This window comes from Dysidea avara, chromosome 10 (assembly GCF_963678975.1).
Source record: "Dysidea avara chromosome 10, odDysAvar1.4, whole genome shotgun sequence".
Lineage (NCBI taxonomy): Eukaryota > Metazoa > Porifera > Demospongiae > Dictyoceratida > Dysideidae > Dysidea > Dysidea avara.
The window spans coordinates 30,118,916-30,138,694 of record NC_089281.1 but is presented as its reverse complement, the minus strand read 5'-3'; the positions used below and the strand labels follow the sequence as shown (position 1 = coordinate 30,138,694).

General features: G+C 38.0%; 2 protein-coding genes across 4 annotated transcripts in view; one reads left to right on the top strand and one right to left on the bottom strand.

Moving 5' to 3' along the window:
* Positions 1–1,281: 1,281 nt before the first annotated feature.
* On the bottom strand, positions 1,282–3,523 carry LOC136237064 (coiled-coil domain-containing protein R3HCC1L-like). Its single transcript, XM_066027334.1, has 7 exons — positions 2,886–3,523; positions 2,739–2,838; positions 2,006–2,087; positions 1,885–1,952; positions 1,736–1,831; positions 1,545–1,685; positions 1,282–1,489 (listed from the first exon to the last, which is right to left on the bottom strand). The coding sequence occupies exons 1-7, from the start codon at positions 3,168–3,170 to the stop codon at positions 1,440–1,442; spliced, it is 822 nt and encodes a 273-aa protein (XP_065883406.1). The 5' UTR covers positions 3,171–3,523; the 3' UTR covers positions 1,282–1,439.
* Positions 3,247–19,779, top strand: part of LOC136237053 (condensin complex subunit 2-like) — a 33,963-nt gene continuing 17,430 nt past the window's right edge. Inside the window, exons 1-17 of one of the 3 annotated variants that reach the window (XM_066027320.1) lie at positions 3,377–3,515; positions 3,628–3,986; positions 4,039–4,108; positions 4,155–4,244; positions 4,292–4,412; positions 4,734–4,801; positions 4,846–4,926; positions 5,165–5,345; positions 5,399–5,475; positions 14,087–14,162; positions 15,093–15,261; positions 16,849–16,982; positions 17,028–17,146; positions 17,192–17,317; positions 17,646–17,691; positions 17,737–17,801; positions 18,006–18,170. In XM_066027320.1, the coding sequence (XP_065883392.1) occupies positions 4,200–4,244; positions 4,292–4,412; positions 4,734–4,801; positions 4,846–4,926; positions 5,165–5,345; positions 5,399–5,475; positions 14,087–14,162; positions 15,093–15,261; positions 16,849–16,982; positions 17,028–17,146; positions 17,192–17,317; positions 17,646–17,691; positions 17,737–17,801; positions 18,006–18,170 (1,473 nt within the window). In that variant the 5' untranslated portion in view covers positions 3,377–3,515; positions 3,628–3,986; positions 4,039–4,108; positions 4,155–4,199. Of the gene's footprint in view, positions 3,516–3,557; positions 3,987–4,038; positions 4,109–4,154; positions 4,245–4,291; positions 4,413–4,733; positions 4,802–4,845; positions 4,927–5,164; positions 5,346–5,398; positions 5,476–14,086; positions 14,163–15,092; positions 15,262–16,848; positions 16,983–17,027; positions 17,147–17,191; positions 17,318–17,645; positions 17,692–17,736; positions 17,802–18,005; positions 18,171–19,779 lie in introns of all 3 variants that reach the window. The other 2 variants (XM_066027319.1, XM_066027318.1) reach the window with 2 other exon arrangements.

Here is a 19,779-nt window from a genome sequence, read left to right as displayed (position 1 = left end):
TCCTGAGGTGACCGTGCCTCTGTCTTGACTCTGTTAGTAAAGTCGACAGCACTCTCTAAACACTGGGTAGCTGGATGGCTTGGAGTTACTTGCATACTGTTGCTAGAATGTGAAATATTCTGGTCTTCCTGACTGCTCAATGATGGGTAAGAACTTAGCTTCAATAATTTTCTTTTTCTAAACACTTTTCTGATGCTGGTAGGAGTTGGTACATTAAACAATGGATCTTTTTGGCTATCAGGCACGGGCAAATCTTGACTTGGTATCTTTAATGTTGAGTCTTCAAATTGGTGAGCATTTTCTATTGCAGGAGATGTATTGTTATTGTAGTAAGAAATATCTGACTTCATCTTCTTACATGGTGGTGACACCATATTGTCACTCCCTGTAATCCTGTTTGGACTAGAGCTAGATGATGGTTCCTGAGGGCTTGACATCTTTCCTTCGCTTCTTAATAAACTGTCCAATGGTACAAATTGACCAGTTCTTTGTGGAGTAATAGGTGACATAATTAACTTCCTTTGTATTTTAACCGAAGACTTCACACTAACTGTGCTCTCTGGTATGGGAGTGTTTTTGTCACCGTGTTTACTACACACCAAAGGTGCGTTAGTAAGACAATTCATTTTATTCCCCTGAGGGTTGAAAAGACTATCATTTGCAGTTGACGTCTGACGATGTTCTAAATGCTGCGCACCTTCAACACTATTCACGTGTTCTCTGTTCTCGCTACTCGGTGACACAATTGGTTTGATAAATTCAATTTGCTCCCCTCCAAGCGAAATAGTGGCTGGTACACGTGGTGATAACATACTGGGACTATCTGACTGAGAATCGCTTATGACAATTTCCCCTTCCGAATCACTTGAAATAATAACTATTTGTTGTTTGTCACTGGGAATAAATACTTCATCGTTATCAGAGTCCACCACCACGACTTCCTCTGGAGATATTTGCATTTGTTAACTGCACGTGCGCCTATTTCCCGCCAGAGAATCCTAGTTACGAAAATGGCTGAAGGTGGTACGTCTCGTTACGTTGTTAATTGTCATTTTACCCTTAGTCTATAGGAAGTGACCAATTAACAGGCCACGAAATGGAACTGAACGAATTGCAGGAATTGAAAGAAACTCTATCACAGCTCCAGGATAGATTGAATAAAATCAGCTGTAAGCTCAGACTCCCTCGGTTTATAAATTTGAAGTATTTTGTTATGCAGTGAGAGCTCATTTGCACAATGTTGACTTGGTGACCCAGTTCAACCCTCATACCACAGAGATATTGAGTAACGTCATCAAAGAGTGCAAAAACTGTATTAAAAATATGACTGGTGATAAAAATACCTAATTATTGTCATTTTCTTCTCTCTTATAATTTGATCAATCATAGTTCATCAATTTAACCCGTCCATCTTTGACACTTCAACATAGCTGTTTGCACTAATCATTCCAATGGTCAACCTTTGCCTTTTTCTCTCTCTTCTTTTGTTCTACATTAGCAAATCAAATTAATTATAATACAAAACAATGATATTATTAACTGACCTTTAGCCTCTTGTAGTTCTCTTCTTTCCTTCTCTCGTTGTTCTTTGCTGATGTTTACACGAACACCAAGTGCATTAGCCACCATTCTACGAGCAGTTGATGCTGATGTCTTGGGCCTATCTCCCACAGGACGCAGTGGTTCTGTAACAACACATTACTGCAGAGTTCAAACACAATAATGTGTGCGATACCTCCAACTTTCATTGCCACTGCCTTTGACTGTGGGCTAGCTTCTGATATTGGCCTCACTTTGAATGTAACAAATTCCGTAGACAATGCCCTTTTAGCTACACTCATGAACATTAGCATAATACATAATTTATTATACCAGTATATGTACCTAAACTAGTAGAGCTAAATACTCCTAATGCATGTGTGTCATCTACCCACTTCATCCTGAAATCATTCCTACAGGAATACATACCTAACACACACCAGATAAAACATGTAGCAAAGTGTACCTGAAAGAAGCAAATGGCATAGCTATATCAGCCGTCCGAAGACTGGACAAGAAGTCATACACTTCAATAACATGACCAAGACCTGTGAGAAATACAGGCTATGGCAATGAATTCACTTTGACAGGACATAACTAAATCACAAAATGACCAGAAATGGACTGGACTAAAATATCAATTTAGTACAGCTACTCATGTGTCACTGTTTGATTTGTAAGATTAAAACTATTGTTGTATGTACAATCCCATAAAGTTAAGAACCACCCAGCCAACATATTAAAGCCTGCCCATTACCACCTGTGATCTATCTTGGTATAATGTTGGCTTGTTTGCAAACAGCAATAACATGATACTGGCTCAAGCATACCCTGAGATTCTGTTCAGAGTTTCATTGTTGTTATCAGCCAACTATACAGCTTATTATGACAAGCCTATTATTAGTGAGTACATTTTCCAGTTTGCCATGTACACTTTGGCATAAGAATTTGAAGATGGTTGCACAGAAAGACATTCTGATAGTGAGTAGTGACCCGTAACAGAGGTGATGTAGTTGGAGCATCACCTTGTTTTACTACAGCTGCACCTGAGAAAGGACTTGTAGCAGCTGATGTCTTGTCTTATTTCTCTCTAGCTACTTATAAGGAGTCAAGCACAAAAATGCTAAAACAATTGTGGAGGATCTATTGTCAACTAACTCATATTGAGTTATCTATTACTAACTCTTAATATAGCTTACCCATCAACTCCTCAGAGTCATTATGAGTGTCTGGCATCTTAAGATAATCAAATTGAGGATCTTGATGGACTATTTCATCATCTGAACTATCATATCGTTCCTGTTGTTGATGTACGGACCAAGTAATTTACTAGAATTGTTACTTACAGGTTTAAAACATTTATCCTTGTCTTCAATACCATCAAGAATGTCTTCCCATGAATCTACAACACCATCTCTAGTAGGTTTTTCTTTATCATGGCTGGTTTTCGTTCTTACTACTTTTTTCGCCTTCACTGGTTTAATGCTCAAGTCGGCTATTCCATCTACAATGTCTTCACCATTTTGTACCATATCATCACCAGTAGCTTGTGGTTTAGAGCCCTTCGTCCGTGCTGGGCTTGGTCGTGGCGGCACATATAGCGGCTTAGAATCTCTTTTCTTAGACATCATGACTGCCTCAGAAGGCCAACCTTCCCGTTTAACACTCCTGATTAATGGTAGAGTAAGTCATTACTACAAGCACGGTGAACGAAATAAATAGAATACAATTGTGGCGCGATAATTTGAAATTATGGCCACCCCAGCAAGAGTAAGAATAACCTGTAAGACCCCCTCTGCTATTAGTACCGAAGTATCAACGCCTATTTTAAGAGTAAATTCGCCATATCTTCGGTCAGTGCAAAGAGTAGAACTACCCGTGAACGATGACGCTGCTGAGAGGCTAAGGAGGCGCCAGGAAGTTGCTGTCGCTAGCCCCGCTGCTAATACTCCAACAAGTAGAAGAGATGCCGAAATGTAAGGTGCTGTAGTGTTATTGTTAGGTATATTGAACCACAGATAGTAAATTTGTAATTCCCGGTATTTCCTTTCTCCATCGTCATACATTGTAAAATATTTGATCTACCAGAAGTCATCATAGTCCACCACAATCAACCTTCAACTCTCGTCGACAACCGTGTTAATTTTTGTTTTTTGTATCACTGTTTTGTATAGATTTAGTATGTTGTATTTTTGTAGTGTGACACTGTTCTTTGTTGGCTGACAACTTGTACCGGCTTTGTGTATGCCTTCCATTGTGGTAAATAATAATGAATGTGATTACTGTTAGAGAGAATTTTGATTGATACCATCAGTTAAGCAATGAGAAATTATCATAAAGGGAAATGATGTGATCCTCGGTCACATGCAGCCACAGAGTAGTGTTATCCATGTGGACAGGCAAGAAGTGAAATACAAAAACATGTATATACTAACTAATTAGTCCTGGTTTGTACACACTTTCATTCGTTGCACATGTGAAAGTTTTGTCTTTGTACAGTGGAAGTCAGTGGACAAATGTACAAATTGCTGAGCACTATTCTCAGTGTATCAAATTGTCTTCAGAGAATGTAAGTCAACAATCATGGAATGATAAACATGTTATACACCTGTTAGAAAATCAATGCCAAAAATGCATTTGGTCTTCACTTGATTGACCACATGGCACAGATGCTAAAGAGTAAAGGAAACATGACAAACTTTCAGGTACAACACAGACCGACCACTGCTATGATGTCAGTTAATCACATCAGGTGGCTGGGTGTACTCTGGATGCTGGGGCTAAGATCTATGCTGGGAGAGTGGACGCCATGTACAATGATGTGTATAAGATGTTGGGAGGTCTAGGAAGGTCAAATAGGGCAGAACAAGAAGGTAGAGAAAAATTCTTGTGTAGTTTAGCACTGTCACACAAGTGTACGGAAATTACACTAGATAATACTTGATGAGCTATATTGCTCCCTCTCATTTCCACCACTATGCTATGTTGCTTTTAAAACAGCCAAGTGACTGTGAAATTTACATCCCTTCAGTAAGGGTCACTTCACTCATGGTACTACCTCCCCTGTACTACTCTTGTTAACACTTTAGAATTGCTGAGCTTTGTAATATTATCTTGTTAAGACAATGTCTCTAATAGAACACTCATGTACTGTCAGTATGTGTGCTGCACTCTTGATAGACATTTTACTCCAGGGTCAGGTGATGAGGAAGGTGAAGAAGAACCAGGGAAGGGGAAATCAAAACATGCAAAGGGAAAAAAGGTGTGTGCCATATTTCTCACCTCAATACTCCAGATGTCTTGTAGCTACACTCTAATGGGTGCACTTCACAAATTGTTAAAGATGTTTCATCAATCAACACTGACCATTATGATCTGGAATTTGAGGTAGGTATAGTAGTACTGGGGCAAGTGATTTAACTACATTCCTTACTATATTCCTAAACCACTATTCAGAAATTTGTTGTTCTGCTGGTTACTTTGACAAGCCCTTGAAGTTTAATACTTGCTGGGTAGGTAAACAGTTTTTTGGACTGTTATCAACCAGTTCATGTGACAAGTAAACAAAGCTTTGTGGGTTGTGCCAAAATATATGGTTGCCTCAGGATATCTGTGTCTATTGTAGGTGGACCCATTGTTCAAGAAGATGTCTGCAACATTTGATGAAGGGGGTGTGGCTGGCCTGCTCATCAACCAGCTACGGTTGGACAGTGATCAATGTCAGTTGATGTTGGATGCCAGTAGTAGAATTAGCTCTGGTTTTACCTCTCTGACCAGCATCCCTATTGATGCCTCCTCCTTGAGAAGTCAGTTATATTATCACACTGTTGTTGATGTATGTGTTGCTTTTGATATACAGGACATGTGCCAAATTTGGCCACTGCAAAGATTTGTCCCACTTTGGCTGGTTTTTCATTAGCTAGTGAGGCAAATCAGGTATGATTAATTTGTATGTACTTTATTAAATATTTTCCCTTTTACAATCCTTCATGCTAGTTATAAGGGAGAATGGTTAGTGAAGTATACCCGCTTACCACTAGCATACCATCAGCAGTGATGCCATGTCCCTCTACTATTGGGCAGTGTTCCACCTCTTTTCATTGTTTATAACTTTTCAGTTCAGCTTAGCAGAAGTTAGGTAGCTGCAAAATGGTTTACACCACACTAACAACACAACGTAAACATGTTATTGCTTTATAAGAGTATTTAGTAATGATACAATACGGTAATACTGTGGGGGTCATGGACATATGGGCTTTCCTGGCCAAAAAAAATTTTTAAAAATCAGCCTCGCTTTTCCTTCACGCACGCTTGGCAGTATTGGTTAGGTATAATCAAGCCCAATAACATCAGAGTGCAGTTGAATTTTCTACTAATTGACTGCCTGCCAGCTTTCAGCCAAGCATAACTTGTTAACTTGGTTTTGTCACTGTTTGACATTACTTCATCCTGAGACATGCCTTTTCGCCAACCACAGCAGCTGTAATGCATGCGTCATGGACTTACCTTTGTCCTCCTTTGTGTCCCATTTCTTTCTCCACTACCACGTAGCTGTTGATTTATGGTAATTCATCATGGCTTCAGTGTTGGCTATCACAAGAATTGTCTGTAATTTCTTTTTATTAACAGACTCACTTCTTAGGTTATTCCTTAATGCTGCATAACAGGTGGAACATAGCTGAAATGAAATGGAATGACCACTTCAGTTTCAGTTTGCACAACAACAACAAAAAGTTTCAACGGAAGAGTTTTAGCATTTCTAATATCAAATCTCCTGTGAAAACCCTAACACAAGGCCAAATTGAATTATTTTTTTAATGTTAACAAAACGCCTTGGTCTGCCTGCATGCACAAGGCTAAAGGCTAAATGATGCACAATACATCCACCATTTTACGCCACAATACTTAAATGACATTTGGAATGTGCCTTTTGGGGTTCTGACAAATGTCTATGCTTTGCTTCTCGTTTTCAGTTTTTCATGCAACAAAACCAAACCAAGGTGTTAAATTGACACTTTCCTGAGAAGCATATTTAGAAGCCCAAAAAATTATTTGAGGCACTTACACTACTATCATTCAGTAGACTGTATATTAGGGATCATGGTGTTTTGGACTTTTAGGGAAAAAAAAAAACAGCCTCAGTTTTCCTTAAAACTAGCGTGGCAGTATTGGTTAAGCATAACTAAGCTCAAAAATGCCTTCAGAATTACCCATAATCTTTCCAACAGCTTTCATATTCTAATAACTAACTAAATGATTCCTTCAGCCAGGCATAACTCAACAATGTATAAGGCTATTAGGCTTGAATTTTTCACTGTTCAACATTGCTTCATCCTGAGATGTGCACACGTTCTTCATTTGTATTGCTGAGTAACGGGTGGAACATAGCTGAATACGAAGTAGTAGCCACCGCACTTTTTACACACGTTCAGATGCAAATTTAATTTTATGGCATGCCGGATTCTTTTGATGTGGTATGTGCGGGTTCATTAGTCATAACTATGTTATTAAGAAAGTAAACAAACAAGCAAAGAAGGAAAAATTAGAAGTTTTAATGACTGATTTAGGGATTAAATCTCCATTGGTATATCTGCAGGTATAGGTAACCTCTGCTATTTCCTTGTTTCGCTACTTTTTCTTCTTTGATCCCTAATCCAATTTAAATTTTCTATTTTTCCTCTTCTACTTGTAATTAAAAGAGGGCATACCAGTAGTTGCCCGTTAGCTTACCCCTTAATGATCTAGTGGTATTTATAGCAGTTGATCACAGCGACCACACACCCTTATTGGGATATCTGTGCTTTTGATAGCATGTGGAAAAGGGGACCATCCCCTCTCACTTTACATACTCTAACAAGTATAAGAAAAAATTAGGAATTTTAAATTAGAGTAGGGACAGTGTATAGTGCTGCAATAAACAGTACTGAAACAAGCTGGATTGGAGTAGTACGTAATGTCCAAATACTGTAAAACAATAAGAAGTGAATATCCCTACTGTGCATTGTTTTCTTATACTTGTTCGCGAAGTTTTTTGCAAGCTCATGACCACTAAATAGCCTGCTTTTCACAAAACTAGTCACAAAGAGTTAATCACAGCACTATTATTATTATTATTACTAGGCCCGGGGCAAATACAACCAAGTACAATCACCAACGGGACAACCTAATAATGGAGCATGTTGTTAGATTTATTGTGCTTCTGTGACAAAGTGATCTCACTCCTGGCACTGAAAGGCTTCAGGTTGAGAGTTATGTATTTTCACACACAAACTTATTAGCTGAAAACTGTGCCGGCGTTAACGTTCTCCACACAATGGCTTGCCAGGCCCAATATAAAACTACTGGTAGCTGAGTGCCAGTAAATTAATGGTGTGGCAATGGCATAATGATGTGTAACACAATACTGTACAACATACAGGAGATGCAGTTTGTACCATAAAACTGTATGCAGCAATGTATTATTGGCGTGAACACTGGAGATGGAAATAATTCAGCTAGCAAGCCAGAACAGAAGTATACAAAATAATACAATACACAACAAACGATCATGTTAAGGCCCCTATTTAGTGATTATTAGTTTCTCATCCACCGCCCGCATCCTTCTTAACCTACCGCATGGTAAGCCATTATTTACTCTGTGCATGCCCAGAAGAACACGTGATACCAAACTGTCATAATAATTTTTTTGTTGATGAACGCTACAATGCGCCATATATCGCCAGGAGAATTATTGTATCCTTAGCAAATTGCTGCAGTGCCAGTTGCAATCGTGTTCTATCGACTTCATCATAGCAGACTTTCAGTTTACTGTCGAAAAACAGTTGGCGATCACGAAAAGTAGAATCAGTTGGTGAAGGAAATAATAAGAAAGAAAGACAATTTGGACAAGGTCTGTACATCAGTGTGTTAATATTATAAAATAATGACATAGTGGTAATACCCTCCAGCCCGCATCATAATAATTAGAAAGGTTGGATGAGAAACTAATAATCACCAAATAGGGGCCTAACATACCCTTAATCTTGTTCATCACCTGAAACGTGTCCACTGGCACCTGGCATGGCTACTTGGAACTCAATGTGCCACCTGAACATAGTTGTAATCTTGTTGTTTGCGTAAGGTGACTTCTGGCTTTCCTATAATCACTCGTGCCTGTTCATATATCGCAATGCATGGGTGTGGTACTGGGCGTTATATAGAATTACACATACGTTAAAGTCATCAGCACGAACAGGCGCAATGATTATACGGTTGTGCCTTCGTTCACAGGCAAATCGATCCCGGGTTAGTTTAGGTCTCTAGGTCTCGTAGTTTTCTCAAACATTAATTATTAATTCATTATTTATTTATGACGTAATTTTAACCGCGTTTCGTAATATTCTTAGTACTTGGTTGTATAAGTATGACAAATTAAATAAAACACATTAAAGCATACACACAATGAAACAACAGTAAATATGACAATTAAGCAAAAAGGAATATATCTGTCACAACTGTCAATAAGATGTCTCATCAATAGCCACTCCATCTGCCAAACTTAGTGATCTCCATTTCGTTCGTGATCCACGCACACATAATAAGGCTGCTCGAATAATTGCAAATGATAATCGTGCCCTCACATATCCCATCACAGCACTATAATTCTTTTCCCATTTAACTGATAGAGAGTCTGCAAGCCTGCGCAAAAAATAATCAGCCTCTGAGCCAAATAAACCATCTACAGAAAAGCACAGAGGCGTGAAACTGGCACAACGCGCCAGACAAGCAGCACCATACTTCCTCCTTTTCTCAACTTCAGCAGTACGAAGGACAGCCTGAGGTGAACGAGATTGATATGAAGGAGCATCTGTGTCAACAACCCGAACATCAAACAAAGCATCAACTTGAGACTGCCAAACACCACGAATTCTTACATCAGCAATCAGGGTCTCAGAAGATGGATCATCCATCTTTTCTTCACAAACCACAGGCTCCTTCTGAACCTGTCCCCAAGCCAATGAAGCTAGATCACAAATTGCATCACGCACCTCATTATGTCTCTGACAAACCAAGCCACCTACACGACAATCTAAGGCATGTTCCACACTAAAAAGAGAGCCACAACCATCACAAACTGGTGGTAAATTTAACAACGGCTTTCTATAACGCAAAGCAAGTGCATCCCTAAATTCCTGTGCAGACAAATCAAAATGATGACTCCGTAAAGGAAGAACTGACAACCAAGAAGAGGCACATTCCCTAGCCCTCAAGATAGCACGCTGTTGTGCTGCAGCAAAGTTCCCAATTAGACTGTTAAAAACTCCAGAAAAATAGTCTGACTTTAATTTACCAAACATAGACTTTGAGGACTGAACTGAATCAAAATAAGCCCCTAATTCAAAAGTGACAGCACCCAGTATAGACTCACGAAGAAGAGCGGATGAACTTACAGATGACTCGAAATAATGATTGGAAACAACTACCGGATTAGAAAGACCAAGTCCACCCATATGGACCGGCAGAGTAAATAACTGCCTTTCAGCAACAGATACTTCAACTCCAAATAATGCTGGTAAAAAAAAAAAAAAAAAAAACAGGAAAAGAGACAGTGTTCAAGCTCAGCCAAAATAGGACTACAGTTAGGAATTACTCTCATAAGAAACATCCATTCAGATTATTATTATTATTAACACTTTACAGTGACCAGCACTGAAGGTCTACAGCAACATCTTCTGCAGCCTTAGGATTACCTAACCTAATTTCAAGGACTTAGACTTAATGACTTATACAGTAGCTGGAAAGATGTAACAGAAAAGGGGCCATACTAGATTATGACTCATACAATAACAACTGATCAGTGGTCGTGGCTCTACATAAGCCTGCAGACAATAATGGACGTGGATTCGTACATACCTACACACTGATGAATGGGCGTGGCTACCATATGTCTACAGGCAGTAATTTACATAAGTGGGCGTGGCTCACAAAAGAAACAGAGCTACGTTATGACATGTAGTAACACGTCCACATTTAATTTAGTACATGGGGTCAGACCCGAATAATCTGTAAAGCAGGACCTGGATGACCCGACTCGGTTTAACATTGTTACTAAATACAATCTCTGATTCAATCTATACCTATGACTGAATTGGAGGTTAAATGTTCACTAGTATATCTGCAGGTGTAGGTGACCTCCCTTGTTTCCCTACTTTTTTCTATGATCCATAATCAACTTAAAATTCTAACTTATCCTTATACTTATTTGCTAACTGTTTTGTAACATTACCGTAGATTCCCTAAAAATTCATTCATGTCTGGCCAAACAATTAGGAAAAATGTACCAACCCGAGTCAGATATTTAGGGATCTATCCCTAATACAGTCTGCACGCTTCATGGCTATGTTATTTGCGATCTGTTTACTGTTTACTTTCTGGATTCCTTCTTTCTACAGGGACCAACAGGAATGTCTTGTGACAGAACTGACGATACTGGCCACAACACTCACTTGGCTGCAGCACTAACTTATATACCGTGATTGCCTACATTATCCAGGAGAGATGACCAATGTCATTACTACATCGCTTTTACTACTCATAAGGATTCCAACTAATAAAAATAGAAACCACAATCAATAATATTATTAAACTATAGCTATCCCGTGATAATTAATTAAATCTCGCTACCAGATGCTGCATGAAGTGTTCCATGACTTAACAGAGCGTTATCTGAGGGTGTATCATGTTTGTAGGTTCCAGGAGAGATGTTATTTTGTGAACAGAAATGAAGACTGTTTTGCTGTAGTCGTGCATGATGTTACACGATGATATCGTTGGGCACGTTCCCTGAACAATTTCACACTTAGTGCTTCATCCAGCATCGAGGTAGCATATTGTGTGAGGTCACTGGGAATCCTCAGTACTCAAGTGACCATCGTCAACTGGTACTCCAAGTGCCGAAAAATTAGTGCGCTTATACTTAGAAACTTTCCTTGCGCTTGCTGGAATTTAGAGCACATTGTGTTCAAAGCACAGGGAGTGCCGAATATTTGGAGATGCCAAAAATTTTAGGGAATCTACGGTATTATGACTGGTGAACCTGCGCATACCATATCAAAAGAAAGAATGTTTTCGACTGAACGCAAGTCGGTTAGTCCCAACTATCAATTACTGACTCAAAAGTGAATCAGTCACCATGGAAAATATGGACAATTCCTATGTACACACGTAGGGAAGCCATTGAGCTACTGCGAACTGACACCTTGGGAAAAGAAATGGGACGCAAAGGAGAATAAAGGTGAGTCCATGATGTGTACATTGTATGTACTGCAGTATGCCAAAAGGCACCTGTCAGGCTGAAGTGACATCGAACAGTGAAAAAATCAAGCCCATAGCCTTAGCCGTTATCGAGTTATACTTGGGCCACTTCAACTAAATCTTATGTTTCTCAGGCGAAATTCAGCCAAATAAAGGTCGGTAGGTCAGTAAAATAAAAATAAAAAGTAGGCTATTTTGCTAGCTGAAGAGTGATATTGCGAGTCAAACGGTGGCTAAGCTACATTACGGTTGCTGTATCACTTGTGAGTAGGCAGCTATATGTTGAGATATTTAGTATTACTTACTTTTTGAGAGCTTAAAGATAAATTTGCAACTCCTTTGTGGCGTTATCACTCTTTGCAAGGTGATCACGTGATTAACTTTATGCTGAAAAATATAGGGTCAGTCGGGCCCGAGAAACAAAAGATTTGGCCTTGTCTGAAGACATCAGGCAGGCAGTTAGTCTGTCAGCCAGTAGAAAATTCCTTTGTTAAATTTGTAGCAATCTATTGGAAGCATTTAGGGTCGTACTGAAGACACTTTGGGCTTGCTAACCAATACTGTCAAGGCACCAGGATGGTATTGTGAAGCTGATTTTTGGGTTCCAGAGAAATCCAACTCTCTAATATACAGTACTACCATGTATGATAACAAATGAGGTATTAATTTAGGTATTGCCCTTGAATGGATACTTTACAAAAATATTACAATGGTCCCTCTATTATCCGAACTCACTGAGTGTGTTCAGATAATGGACAATAGAAGCCATTCATTATACACAGCCCTGTTACTACACACTTTAGACAAAATACTCTAATAGAACAGTCACCTCCACAGTTTGGATAACAGATAATCGATGGCTGGATCACTGTATTGAACACAAATAAATGGGAAAGATACAGTTGCTGATGTTATCCGCTGTCTGGCACTTGACAGCCAGTGGTGGGGGTGGTGACAAGGGCATTCCATCTTTTGTTGTTTTAGTAAGGACTTTTATAGTCACAGTTAGTTTCATCAATAATTTTAGTTTTAGTTATAGTAACTTTATCTTTTCCAATTCTTCTTAGTTTTAGATTTAGTTTTGGTAAATTATTCTGTTGTATTTTAGTTATAGATTTAGTTGTTTTAGTTATAGTCATAACTAGTTTCTTATTAGTTATAGTTATAGTAATCCTTCTTAATTCATTTAGTAATAGATTTAGTTATGGTTATATTGTCTGTGTTGTTTTAGTTATAGTTAAGAATAGGAAAACCTTTCAGTTTTATAGTTATAATTTTAGTTGTGCATAAGAAAATCTTTTGGTTTTAGTTATAGTTTTAGTTATCTTTCCCAATTCTTTTTAGTTATAGATTTAGTTTTGGTTATAACAGGATTTGCTATTAGTTATAGTTAACTAATTACATATTTGCCTTACTAAAAGTACTTTTAGTTTTAGTTATAGTTAACTAAAACAGCACCAATTCCATCCAGCCTGGGAAAAAATCTGTAAGTGGCAAGGCAATAAATATTTGTAGTCAACTACCTCTACAGTTTATTTACATTCTAATTCCTTGTATTAACCACTACAATATATGTATTTGGTATTTTGATATTTCGGTATCACGTTTTTCAGTTTTGGGCCTCAGTATAAAGTATTGTGACTTTGTTAATACCATGGCTAAATATAGGTATATTACAATTGGCTAAATATAGGTATATTACAATTGGCTAAACATAGGTATATTACAATTAATACTGCTCCGCTGCAAAATGGGGAAGGTCTCGAACGAACTTTACTTAACTCAGCAGCACTGGACAATTACATGACATATAGTAACATGTAATATCCACAATGTAGACTATACAGTACTTGTTGGCTTGGGTGATGTCAAGCCCAGACCAGCGCCTGGTCCCTGTGTGAACCACATGTTGGATGCAAATCCTGGAGCTGTCAACATTTTTCTGTCACTTATAGCCCATCCCGTATATAATTACTTCCATAAAGGAGCAGGTGGGAGGGATCACACAAACGCTTAAAAGATACCACTTTGGATGCCCAATAGTACTTGCATGCCTCACATAAACACAAGGCAAGTCGTATTATTCGGTCATGTGAGGGAATGATACCTCACTTATTGATAAATCCCCCAGATTAACCATCACAGTGGCATAAATGACCTTCCTTATATCATTGCTTTACATTTCTATGACCCTACACTCAAAATGTAAATTTTCTAATTTTTCATACATATATTAACTGGTACAATTGTGTAGGATGAATGGAACACTTCATTATTGTTATCATCAACTAAGAAACCACCTCAATCTCCTGGCCACTTCTTGAACATGAGTAAGTTTTAGCATAGATATAGTTATCATAATAGAGTAGTAGGAAATGCAAGTGATTTTCAGTTTGATTTCCATTATACATGACTTGAAGGACAAAACAACTTTGTGCTCAAGTATGGGAATTGGTGTTCTAAGCAGTGTAAATAATAATCCAATAAACTACAACAGATGTTTAGGCCTTTGTGAGAAAATTTTGGTGAGAGAATTCAAACCATAGATTTTGTAACTAACGGTATCGCATTAACTGTGACTGTTGCATGCCGTTGTACCTAATACCTTCGTGCCTCTTCCATACTACTTCTCATATGGCCAGTTCCACTTTTGAGTCTCTAGGCATGTCACCAACACAACCTTTTGCCCTTACGTTGCACTGCTAGGGGGTTTTAACTTTTGCAGATACTTTGTCATTTCTGTGAGCAAATGTTCCTGTTTTGCTCTGACATTTCCTCTGGTTCTCTCTGTTAGGAAGAGGCTTATAAAGTATGGAACATGTTTATGAAGAAAGTAATGGAGTTTAATGTACTTTTGGGCCATTTTTTCTTATGTACTTTCAATCTCACATATAACTTCCTTGAGGGTTGGTACCATCCTAGTTCCCTGAGTTATTTTGTAGTGAAGTGTCTGGTTACAAAATTTTACAATTTGATAAGGGTAACAAGAATGTTTATGACATAATACACCAAAATCCAATTTGGTGACATCACATTATTGCGTTTCCCATTCTTTTATGTACTCTATTATCTTATGGTTTAGCTATAGGACTAGTTTAACTATTAAGTTGTGTGGTCACAAAGTCAGCCTTGTTCATACAGTGACATGTTAGGTAGTCCCTGTGGGTCCCAAGATGTCTAGTGTTAACTAAACAGTCAATACATGTGTATTAATGCTTAACTGTTGGGAATTTCAAGGGTGTTAACCTGTCACTCCTCAGGTGGGGTAGATGCCACTCAATTACACTACTCCAGTAATGATGAAGGTGATGGTGATATGATAGATGATGAAGCAGAACCACTACCACATTTTAACGATGATGTACCTCTTATGGCTGATGATTGTACTGCTTCTTTTAGGGATGATCTGGTGATGCCTCGTCCTGACAGGTGGGCTATAATAAGTGATGAAAAGAATTCTGTGAAGAAATAGATGGATTCTAGGACTCAATATTTATGACATCTTTAGTAGGCACCCCTCACACATCGACTAGTTTAGAAGATCAACATATTCTAATAGAGCAGTCAGTCATTTCACCCCTCACATTGATTAGTTTACCATATAGCCGGAAATTTTTAAGGGACGAAAGTTTCACAGATTTTGCAAGTAATGATAGCTTTGTGATAACATAATCGTGAAATGCTTAGCTTTATACACATAGCTATTACCTTAACTAAATAGTGCTCTAGACTTTTGTGAATTAAAAAATGCACTTTACATAGTTTCACAAAAGTTTCATCCCTCCACTATACAGTAAGGTTGGGCGATATACCAATGTTACGGTAACAAGGCGATATTACAGCTGGCAATAACTGATACCACCTTGTTTTTGAAAAACCGCCATACTGATAAATGGTTATTGCGATATCATAGCAGGAATACAGCTGTAACTACATACTTACACGTGTTAACAATGCCATGTACTGTATAGTAAGGACCACAAAGGAGTAGGTGTGGCCCACGAAATAACATCACCCAAAATCCAGCCTCAATTTTCCCTGACAACGATGAGACAGTATTGGTAGGTAAAACTAAGCTTTTAGATCGACCCGAAACGCTTTCAACAAGTTGCTATGGAATTTTTTTTAAAATATATTTAATGGAATTTTTCTAGTGACTGACTGATACCTTCAGACAAGTGTAACTCGATAACAGCTAAGGCTACGGGCTTGATTTTTTCACTGTTCAACGTCGCTTCGGCCTGAGAGGTGCCTTTTGGCATACCAAAGTACATACAGTCACTTTAAACTGCACCTTAAGCTTACAGGTGGTTGTGATTAGTAACTACAGTTAGAATCTTATTATGAAGAATGTTTGAATTGTGTCATTTAATGCAGAGTCTGTTTATGAAGGACTAACACATTAGAGACCTTATTCACTGAATTAATTTTATAGCACTTATAACTCGTTGTGAAGGAATTGTCAGCGAATATTCACCATTTGCAGTACTTTAACCATGGTAACCATGGCAATGTGATAGCAAATACATTGTAACAATCCCTCAGTACAAGTTCTTGTAGAATAGAAACTCCCACAGAACGCTGCATCAAATGCACCATTGCATTAATTACACAATAAGTGCATTCGGGCATGTAATTTACCACTGTACCTTCTGTGCAGAATGTATCCACAATTGTAAGAGGCCAAAATTTGAATGAAAATTGCCAATGGCATAGCAAATATACATCATGCTGTGAGTCAGTGTTGTACTTCTAGAGCTACTTTTACGGTCCTTAGCATAACTTCTATGGATATCTTAGCATCCACGTTGACGATTTTACACATTACACGAAAGTTGATTAACATTGTTTCCCCAAGGATGGAGTGATCAGAGATACGCGTTAGTGAATAAACTTGAGTGAAAGAGTATTCTTATAATATTATTGTTAATAGAAATTAGGCCTGCATGGGCATGGGTTAAATCTTTTGTTACAATCATAAACCACTGCTTGACTGCCACCTTTACAATATTACAGCAATGAACAACAGACAAGGCCACCACTATCAGAACTATTGGAACCCTCAGAGTACTCCTATTTCAGTCAAGCTGCAGTGGAGGCATGGGCTGGCCCACAGCACTGGAAACTGCGTATAAGACCAAAACGTCAAGGTGAGCTATGTGTTCTACTACAATCATGTAACCTGAAGCTACTAGAAGAGAACAATAATGTACCTGGTGATAAGCCAACTACTGGTGTAAAGAGACAAATAAGGAAGACATTTACCTTAGACTTTTCTACTTCAATATCAGCTAGCCAGTTAGAACATGTTAATGTAAGATCAGAAAATGTTGACAATATTATAATATACTACCAACAGATCACGAGTAGGAAACTGAGAAGAGCTCAAATTGAGAAGATGACAACAGAACAAACCACACTACCACACACTGAATGTATCTCTGAGAAACAATTACTACACTTGTTTAGTCAACCAACCTGGATTGTAAGTGGTGTAAGGGGCTTTTGTACCTTGTAAACTATGTACAAGTACAGTAGAACCTGTCTTAGAGACCACCTGTATAGGGGACTACCTCTCCAACTTTAACTGAGAAATTTCTACCTGTCTAAAGCAGTCAGGCCCAAAGGTGACTGATTTGAACAGGTTTCACTGCACTATACATGGCAACTTCTTTATCAACCTCTTTTAAATAATAACAACAGAGATTTCATTCCCAACCATACTTCTGAAAGTGGAAATCCTCTAAGAAGCTCTCTTGAATATATGTTGCAGTACTCATGTATAAAATGGATTCACAACTTCATTGTTATAGATAAAGAGATGGCAGAGAAGAAATACAATAGAAGATGAGGCTAATGGTTAGACCTAGTGTTTATCATTGTGATTGTTACTATTGTTTATAGGTGGACAAGAATTATATGATTACAATAATGCTTTTGATCAAGAGAACTATTGTCCTATGGTTATGGTGAGTGATGAACCTCATTAATAAGACCACCTCATTATAGTGACCATGTCAAGTAGGTCCTAAACATAGCTAAGGCATACTTCATAACCTCATTAATAAGACCACCTCATTATAGTGACCATGTCAAGTAGGTCCCAAATCATAGTTAAGGTGTACTTCATGACCTCATTATAGTGACCATATAACGAGGTATCCTAATCACAGGACACAGCTGGGGATCATAGTGATGATGATGACAGGACCGATGCTGGAGGGAACAGCACTTATCCTTATAATGATACAGTATTGATGAACAACACAGAAGATATCACATGTGATTTGAGCTGTAGGAATTTGACTGGAGTTAATCTAGTGACTGCTCCTAATAAGGTAAATAGACCTATGTAGTGGTAGTTCAATCTAGGTAGTAGTCACTCATACAGTACAGTAATACTGTATAGCAGTCACTCATACAGTACAGTAATACTGTATAGTAGTCACTCATACAGTACAGTAATACTGTATAGCAGTCACTCATACAGTACAGTAATACTGTATAGTAGTCACTCATACAGTACAGTAATACTGTATAGTAGTCACTCACTCATACAGTGCAGTAATACTGTATAGCAGTCACTCATACAGTACAGTAATACTGTATAGTAGTCACTCATACAGTACAGTAATACTGTATAGCAGTCACTCATACAGTACAGTAATACTGTATAGTAGTCACTCATACAGTACAGTAATACTGTATAGTAGTCACTCATACAGTACAGTAATACTGTATAGCAGTCACTCATACAGTACAGTAATACTGTATAGTAGTCACTCATACAGTACAGTAATACTGTATAGTAGTCGTCACTCATACAGTACAGTAATACTGTATAGCAGTCACTCATACAGTACAGTAATACTGTATAGTAGTCGTCACTCATACAGTACAGTAATACTGTATAGCAGTCACTCATACAGTACAGTAATACTGTATAGTAGTCACTCATACAGTACAGTAATACTGTATAGTAGTCACTCATACAGTACAGTAATACTGTATAGCAGTCACTCATACAGTGCAGTAATACTGTATAGCAGTCATTCATACAGTACAGTAATACTGTATAGCAGTCACTCATACAGTACAGTAATACTGTATAGTAGTCACTCATACAGTACAGTAATACTGTATAGTAGTCACTCATACAGTACAGTAATACTGTATAGTAGTCACTCATACAGTACAGTAATACTGTATAGCAGTCACTCATACAGTACAGTAATACTGTATAGCAGTCACTCATACAGTACAGTAATACTGTATAGTAGTCACTCATACAGTACAGTAATACTGTATAGTAGTCACTCATACAGTACAGTAATACTGTATAGTAGTCACTCATACAGTACAGTAATACTGTATAGCAGTCACTCATACAGTACAGTAATACTGTATAGCAGTCACTCATACAGTACAGTAATACTGTATAGCAGTCACTCATACAGTACAGTAATACTGTATAGCAGTCACTCATACAGTACAGTAATACTGTATAGCAGTCACTCATACAGTGCAGTAATACTGTATAGTAGTCGTCACTCATACAGTACAGTAATACTGTATAGTAGTCACTCATACAGTACAGTAATACTGTATAGCAGTCACTCATACAGTGCAGTAATACTGTATAGCAGTCACTCATACAGTACAGTAATACTGTATAGTAGTCACTCATACAGTACAGTAATACTGTATAGTAGTCACTCATACAGTACAGTAATACTGTATAGCAGTCACTCATACAGTACAGTAATACTGTATAGTAGTCACTCATACAGTACAGTAATACTGTATAGCAGTCACTCATACAGTACAGTAATACTGTATAGCAGTCACTCATACAGTACAGTAATACTGTATAGTAGTCACTCATACAGTACAGTAATACTGTATAGCAGTCACTCATACAGTACAGTAATACTGTATAGCAGTCAC